This window comes from Scomber japonicus, chromosome 9 (genome assembly GCF_027409825.1).
Source record: "Scomber japonicus isolate fScoJap1 chromosome 9, fScoJap1.pri, whole genome shotgun sequence".
Classification (NCBI taxonomy): Eukaryota; Metazoa; Chordata; class Actinopteri; order Scombriformes; family Scombridae; genus Scomber; species Scomber japonicus.
The window spans coordinates 15,788,366-15,796,855 of NC_070586.1; the positions used below are offsets into that span (position 1 = coordinate 15,788,366).

Sequence of the window (8,490 nt, forward strand, 5' to 3'; positions counted from 1 at the left end):
GAACTCACTGGATAAGATAAATGCATTGTTACCTTCCATTACTGCTCATTGTGAAAGGTGCAGGACAGGAGTTTAAGGCAGCTGCTGCAGCTTTCTATGCTCATGCATTTACATCATCACTTGACTTCCATTTAAATCCCTCGGTATTACGCGCCCTGCAACACATCCACCCCCAAGAAGCCCAGACATCCAAGGCATCCCTCATGATTTGTTGCCTACCTGAGATCAAGTGGCCGATTGTTCAATTAAGGCATGAAACCTGCGTCATGCTGGCTGTTTTTACAGCAGCAGAGTTTGTCATGTGGTGTTTAAAAGTAGGTAGGTGTCTTCTGTGTTATAAACTCACACAAACAAACAACACACACACACACACACACACACACACACACACACACACACACACACACACACACACACACACACACACACACACACACACACACTTCACCAGCCTACACATACACACACACAATCTTATGAATGGTGTGTGGGTAGGAGGTCCTGTTTACTTGTTATTGTAGTGCGTCCCCCACACATTGCTGGTTTAATGAGAGAGAAGCCCAGCTAGCCACCCATGGAATTACAATTGGGAGGCCTGCTCTCTGATTGTGTGACCTGAAGCAGCAGCCAATAATGGTTGTACATTTTCGCTCCACGCTACACATTCTAAATATAAAGGGGTAGAGAATAAAGCTTTTAGCGAGAGAGTGCACTCCAATCAAGTGTATCTGTTTCTGTGGGTGAACTGTGCTTATTAACACGCTGAAAATGCATTCTGGGGGAGAGGGGTGTGTCACTGATGCCAAGGTTATTGAGACTGAGCAGCGCACTGTTCAGTACACTGAAGCTGAAGTGCTTGTTGTATAAGAGCATGTGGTATACAAACACGTGCAAACATGCTGTCATGCTTCATGCAGAGTATGTCACTAAGTCTTGCTTGAAATCCAGACTGGAAAAGTTTGCAGCTGATCTGGTGAAAGGACACTCACTCTTTGAGAAAAACTTGTGTGCTTTGGGAAAATCTCATTTTATTCAAAACATTTTCTGACAAGTCTCCAGGTACAGTATAGGATTTTTCATAACTAAGAAAAAGTGAAGAGAAACTGTCTTTAAAAGCTGGATCCCAAATGAGTTTTGGATAACTGCAGGTCAGCATAATGCAGGGTTCAGGTGGGAGTCTGTGCACATTATGGTTCAGATCCAAATCAATTATAGCACAGTACCTGCCCTTTGGATGCTTTCATTTTGGACCTTTTATGAATTATTGGCCTGATTCTCCCTCCTGTTTTCTGTGTGTTTGTATGATTTTTTACTTCTACCCTTGTGAGGACCGGTCTGCTTTGTAGAGATGGAGGTGAGTTTTGATAAGTGAGGATATTTTTGCCAGTCCTTTACTATTTGAAGGAGGAAAACTTTTGGTTTTAGGGTTAAAAGTTGAATTAGATTTAGCTTCAGTATGGAACTGGTTGTGGTTGGGCATGTGATTGAGATATTGAGTGTTAGGACAGGGGACAGGGTGACCCTTTAAAACAAAGAAAACTACTTGCAAAGCCTTGTCACAGGTTGTATTTGAGTGGCAAGCAAACAAAAAGTGATGTTCCCTTAACAGATTGTTTATTTGAATAGTTTTATAAGGCTAAATGGTTCAAATATTCTGTATTTCACAATTAAAAAGCTATTTTGTATGAAGAATATACAGCACAATATATTTTTACATTATTTTCCATCTTGTTCATATTCTTGCAACCTCTTATTTTACAACCCTGTGATGGTCTCGACCCTGATTAGGAACCACTAGGGAATGCAGTAATAAGTGAGGGTCCACAGAATTATTACAAGTCCTGTACCGGTGTGGGTTCAACCTGTAAACAATTACAGGGAGCGCTCCCAGATGGTCATACAGTAATTTTCCTAACTGAAATTCTAATAACTACTGCGGCTTGTGTGTCTGTACACGTGGATGAGCATGTGTGTTATATCACCACTTTGTAATTCTCCAGCTAACAATATCACACATATTGCTCATATCACCTTTTAGCGGTTTCCTACGCCTGGGATTTTCTTGTTTGACTGACAGTCTTCAGCCGGGAACAGCAAATACTGTAAATCACCACATCTAACAAGTGTGATCCGTGTCCAAATCCCTTATCTCACATGTTTTTCTCTCATTTTTAGTACAGTATGCACACACACGTACAGATAGAGACCATTGAGAGGTGGTGCCAAAGCCTAATGTGTAATATACTATGATTGCTTGTGACACTAGTTTAATCTGGAGTGTGAGTAACAAACTGTTTTCCTTAATGAGACTGACTGACTGAGGAGAAACTGAATACATTAAACAAGATGAGAGTGACATTCAAGTGAAAGGGAGGTGGAACAATCTCCTAGAGGTGAAATAATGACCAAGTGAAATGGCACTAAAAGTAATTTAAATGTGTAAATGGACAATCATGAAGTAGGGAACTGCACAGTGAGGAAGTGTGAGAGTGTGTGTGAGATGTGTGTGTGTATGTGTGTGTATGTGTGCACACATTAGGGTCAGTGACCACAGGGAAGCAGAAGACAATTAGATTGAAAGTGATGAAGTGGTAGAGATTTTTTTTCTGTTGTGCCACAAATAGTGAACAGTCTGATAGCGTCATCTGCTGGATACTTTTGAATGATCTTGTTTCTGGTAATATCAACACTTGTCACTAGATGTCCCTGTCTTACTATAAACTATTATTGAGTGTGTGGTTGTAGTACTGTTCTGGTGATAACGTAGAACTATTGCTATTTTCCTCCAGTGTAGTCCACACTGACGAGACACTAAAACCTGACTGGTACCTGTTTTTCTATTCTTCTCTCTCTGCGTTTTGTATTACAACTCTTTTTCAGTCTAATCTATTGTTATGTTACTTAACATTTTACCAGTCATCTTGTGTTAATTTTGGTATTTTACTTGTATTTTGGTGTGCAGTAATCTCCCAGTCCATATCTACCACCCTGTGCATTTGTCAATCACTTGTAAAGCATTTTGAATTACATTTGACTTGTGTAAAAAGTCCTATTTAAATAAAGTTTTGATTGTTTCACTTAGATTTTTATGAAAAATATTGGTAAGTAAGAAATGTTTTATGTTGTGGTTGGTTTAAACAAAAAATAATATTAGAGACCAGAGTGAACTGGTGCTATCATTTACACTCTAGCTGTTCCAACCAGCCTTTATTTCACTTAACAGGGATTTTTATAGACTATATATGTAGCATATTTTGACCATACGATAAAAGCTACAACTTGAATGGTTAAAACTTGCAAGTAGAAGCTGATGCTTAATAGAAATATCCATTACAATTTGTCACTGAAAAGTCTAAATGAACACACACCAGAACAAATGTTATTTTTCTGGGTCTCATTGGAAGTGAATCAAAAAATCAGACTGGTCCTCACAAAGGTAGAAGTACAAGAACACAGTCATAGGATCCTGCCCATTACAACTTTTAGACATTCTGTATTTAAAAACATTGGAAACTTTTTGGAGTAAGGAATAAATTATATTCTGTATGTAATATTCCTGTTTGTATTTAACATGTTTTGAAGAAGGACATTATCATTTAAATTGTTGTGTATCTGTGAAATACAGATGTGTTTCAGTTTTCAGAGTCAAACTATGGAAAGGTCTTAGTGACAAGCTGAAATTGTATCTCTCTATTGAGTTTCAAAAAAGCCTTAAGATGTAAAATAATTAAGGATTATGATGTAGAATGCTTAACATGGAAAATAATAACGATTATAATCAATAAACAAATTATGTTTTGTCAGTTGCATACCCACATAAGTGGATAAGTTTGTTCCTCACAATGTATGACCAAAACAAAATCCATTCATTCATTAAAGCCTGCATTTCTCTGCCCTCTGTCTGGAAAACTGCCTTTAATGGAATGAAGAAGTCATGCGTAGCAGTTACGTAGCATAAACGTTGGGCAGAGGATACTTGCAAATGAGAGGAAGTGGATTATTTTAGCAATGACCCACATGTGAGCGTGGGCAGCATAATTATTGTTAGGGCATGAGGTACTAATGGCAGCTAGTCGTTATTGCACTATAGGGGTAGATATTTATAGTTTAAAGTGTTTCATCATTGTTTAGTTTATATTGTGCGGTATACAAAATAATATAGACATCATTTAAGCAATTCAAATCTAAATATAGCTGTGGATTGTGTAGAAATTCAGTGAATGAAAGGAGACCTTGATAAAATAAGGCACATAACAGTGTCTGATATTCTTCTGACCTATGGGGTCATGTTGACATGTTTGAATGAAGAGAACCTCTGTGTGTTTTCTTTCTTTATGAAACCTTTATTTAACCAGGAGAATGCCACTAAGATTACAATATCTCTTTTTCAAGGAAGCCGTGGCCAAGATAGCAGCAACACAGTGTTCCAGATATAGAAACAATTAAAAACACTGAAAACAAAACATACAGTAACAACTCACCAAATCATTTGCCGAAAAAAGCACAGTGTAATACGAGAAATGTAATAATAGTCTCGCTGAAATCTGGCCAAAAGAACTTCTGTGTATGCATTAAAAAAGGTATTACTGGTATATGTATGGGGTAACCAGTCTATGTGAATAACTCTTCAGTTGCCAATAGATCAAAATGTCCTGAATACAGGTCAATCGGTGATATGGACTTTCCAAACTTCCCAATTTCAAATGCCCTTGATGACTTTCGACTTTCCATTCTCTCTTTTCTACTCTACTCTCATGTGCTCTCTTTTGTGGCCAATTTCCTGCTGACAAATGTCCCAAGTACTACTCGCAACTTGAGTAAGTGGATCTGAAATTTATTTTAGTGGTCGGTGAGGTCAAAGGGACTTCAGACTGTAAAACCCATCCTCTGTGGATAATCCTCCAAAAATACTCAGCAGTCCACACTTAAAATACTCTCTGATTCAGCAAGAGCGAATCAAGTGCAGTGAGGTCAGTGTGCGAAATTATGCCTTTGTAAAGTGCTCTGTGAAAAGCACTCGGGACTTACTGGTCTGGGAATTACTGTGTTTGTCTGTACAGCCAATGTTTTAAACTATATATTGACTGTATCATTTAGGATGTAAGAAGTGAAATGCAGGAAATAAAGACATTAAACAGAGTAAAGCGACGCAATTCATTTTTCAGCATGTTTTTATTTTAGTAGAAAAACACCGACAGCAGGAGTCAACCAAACCTCTTAAAGTAGGTATAAAAGTGCAGTAAAAGTGCCAACACTGTCTTGACATATTAAAATAATAAATAAAAAGTCTATTCATAGGATAAAAACAACATGCATCAGTTTGAATGTATGAAATGTAATCTCAAGATTTAGAGTGATTAGACACCAACTGTGGTTAGTGCATTACCATAAATTAGACAAAAAAAACCCTCAAAATTTGTCCAATATTGCCTCAAGTAGTTATCACAGTGTTGTCTTACAAGAAAACATGTAATATCACAGTGCATGTAACTGTGAAATAATAATGAGTTTCAGTGTGAACATAAGATAGCCCTTGCAGAAGATCAGGCACATCTCTCTCATTCACAGTCACACACACACACACACACACACACACACATACACTACACAAACAGGCACAATTCCCTTAACGTATAAAACGTCAGGGAAATTACCTCATAGCTGCTCAAACTTGCTGGCTCAGAATCAGATTTTTCCATTATGTCGTTATTTCAGTGTGGTTTATACTGTCAAGTGCAATTTGTTTAAAACAGTTGTTCTCAGTTTCTCCTGAAAGTAGGAGTCGAGTTTCACCGGACATGTGATGCCAGCAACACAGCCAGCTTTTCTCGGAGTGTACAAAATGTACACTTCTGAAATGTTCAATGATTTGAGTTCTGATAATGCTTCGAGGCCAGCATAACCAAGGGGAGTTAATTAAAAAAAAAAAAAAAACTACAGTCATGTGAATTTTCCTTTCTCTTGACATGTCTTCATCCCTGGCAGAGAACATCTGTCTCAAACTGTAACAGCTGTCCCATAAAGGCCAGGTTGGGGGAGATGACCTGACGCCGTTGCTTCACAAAGTCAAAGGCCTCCTCCAGCCGGACACGCTGGGTATGCATGAGGTAGGCCAGACAGATGGTGGCGGAGCGGGAAATACCTGCCTGGCAATGCACCAGCACGCGACCACCACTTTGCTTCACTGAATCTGTAGGCGGTGTGGAAAAGACAAAATGGAAAGAGGAAGAGAGATTAGCATATTATGCTCCATTTCACATTTTCTGTGACATCAGAACTGTGTACAAACAAAATACATAGAAATCTTTAAACTGGTTGACTGTAGGAGCAATATGGATGGAAATGAAAACACTTCTATTTACTATGCTAGTGGCAACATCAGCAAAGCTCATAAGAAATGCAAGCACACAGAAAGTTGGTCCTTATAGTTCTTTGTCTTAAACTAAAGTTGTGCAGCTTGTACAGTGTAATCCAGTTGTTTTGTAATCATACGATTACACTGTTGGTCTTTAAATCTAGCCTACAAAATGGATTATGTTACACAACCTGCTTAAAGAATTTGAATTATTCTATGTTTATTAAGAGTGTAAAATGATGGGTCCCTTAACTAAGAGATCAATTCACTTGGTGTTTGAGTTGGGCTGACATTATACTGAGCAAATAATGACTGAACTTCTATTTTAAGGTTACAGATTACACAGGTAGGTAGTTATGGCTGTTTAGAGGAGTGACTCACCGATGAAGGCGATAGCTGTGGAGAAGCAAGCTCTAATGTCAGCAGCCAGATTGTCCTCCACATTGATCCGGAGGTACTGAAACTCCCCCTCGTAGAAGTTTGGACATGAGGAAGAAACATTGAGGACAGCAGTGATGCCCGCTGCTGCGAGGGTCTCTCTGCGCGAGGAGTGGATGGCACTGCCTAAAAACAGGAAGGGCAGCAGCTCCACTGGACCATCCTGTAATAATTATATTGAAAAGAAAATCCACATTTACAACCAAGAATAGTTTGTCTTTATTTTATTATACTTTCCCCCAATTATACAGAAATGCAATGATGCAAGATATTGTATGTTTCAGTTGAATTACATTAAGTGGTGTCTGTTAGATTCTATAAAAAGGGAAATATCATCAAACCTGATCATATGCTGGTGTTGTCCGGCCTGTCACTATTGGCTCTGGTTCCACTGTTGAGAAGTTATTGCTTGCATAGTAACAGAGCTCTGGGTAGGCCTCTGAAAATCCTTCAAATCCACCTGTAAAGGAGGTCACACAGTATTAGAGCCCCAAGCTTTCACTTTAAATCCTCCTTTAAAAACATATCACATGTAAAACTATAATAAGTGTGTTAAACATGAAAAAGAGACCTGTATATATATTTTTGGAATTACACATTCAACAGCTGGCTTATCCTTTCGATTGATTTCAACAATGTCATAGTCTCATACTAAAATATAGGCTATGTATTAGTATAGCCAGTACATATATTTGTAAAAACAAATTAAAACATGCGAAGTTGAGAACTGAATTGACTACGTTAGTTCACACTCAGTTTAAACGTCATGATCATACATATTTGTGCGTAACAATGTTGTGAATTTGTTTTAAAAAATATATTTTTTTTACCTTGTAGAAAGCAAATCTGCGACTGGACTTCGTTTTGCAAGGCGGTGAGCAGCATCTGGGCCACGCTCTCGGCTTTGAGCTCGGCCACGGAGCGGCTTCTCTCATCCACCACCACCACAAGGGAGAAGTCCCCGCGCCGAAGCCGGCCTAGAAGCGCCTTGTTGGGGACCAGCCACTCCAGAGCCACCACCGAGGTCTTGGACCTGCGGCGCAGCATCGAGTTCCAGTTGACGTTTCGAGACTCGAAAATGTGAGTCAAAGAAAAATCAAGGAAAGGTCTGCAGTCCAAGACCACACAGCCAGCAGAGGTGTACTGGTCTATGGATGTCCTTAAGACGTGAACCAACTCATTGCCAGTTATCTCTAAAGGCTCGCTGCTTGATGTCATGGCTGAAAAAATGTGATTAAAAATAATTAAAAAAATTAAAAATATTACTATTACCGTAACTATAACTTACTAGTTACTTCTTTCGTTTTTCTTTGACAATTGTAGGTTTACAATTGTAGTTAAAATACTTTGTTATTTCATTAATGGAGCACTTCTTGAATTCCTCTGTTCCTCAGTTTTAAATTGAGAGTTTCACTTGTTTATTGATAACAGCTGGGACGGAGGCGGGGCCAAGGCCACCCCTCCCTGATTTCCACGGGAGAAACGACGTCAAGAGGCGGAACGACCATATATGGTTTTCCCGGCACTCCTTACATGGACACTGACGTCAAATTTGACTTTCCAACCGCGCACGTGGTCGATTGGGGTTATCCCGTGTTTTTATGCTGAATGACGTTATCCAGAGAGTTAAAACCTTACCCTGCTCTGAAACGACAGCCTGTAGATGAGGGGGAGATTTGTAATTTGGGCTGAATTAA

The 8,490-nt window shown here is 39.0% G+C and overlaps 1 protein-coding gene across 1 annotated transcript; it reads right to left on the bottom strand.

The window, feature by feature from the left end:
• Positions 1 to 5,601: 5,601 nt before the first annotated feature.
• On the bottom strand, positions 5,602 to 8,165 carry dusp2 (dual specificity phosphatase 2). The gene is made up of 4 exons (XM_053325804.1): positions 7,624 to 8,165; positions 7,135 to 7,253; positions 6,737 to 6,956; positions 5,602 to 6,190 (listed from the first exon to the last, which is right to left on the bottom strand). Exons 1-4 carry the CDS (start codon positions 8,009 to 8,011, stop codon positions 5,973 to 5,975), a joined length of 945 nt encoding a protein of 314 aa, XP_053181779.1. The 5' UTR covers positions 8,012 to 8,165; the 3' UTR covers positions 5,602 to 5,972.
• Between the last annotated feature and the right edge of the window lie 325 nt (positions 8,166 to 8,490).

Bases quoted from the DNA above. Each gene is read 5' to 3' on its own strand.
- dusp2 (XM_053325804.1), bottom strand. From the start codon at position 8,011: ATGACATCAAGCAGCGAGCCTTTAGAGATAACTGGCAATGAGTTGGTT. The intron at 6,957-7,134 runs GTTTGATGATAT...TAATTATTACAG, and splicing joins CAACACCAGCATATGATCAG to GATGGTCCAGTGGAGCTGCT. The intron at 6,191-6,736 runs GTGAGTCACTCC...CACCGCCTACAG, and splicing joins CACAGCTATCGCCTTCATCG to ATTCAGTGAAGCAAAGTGGT.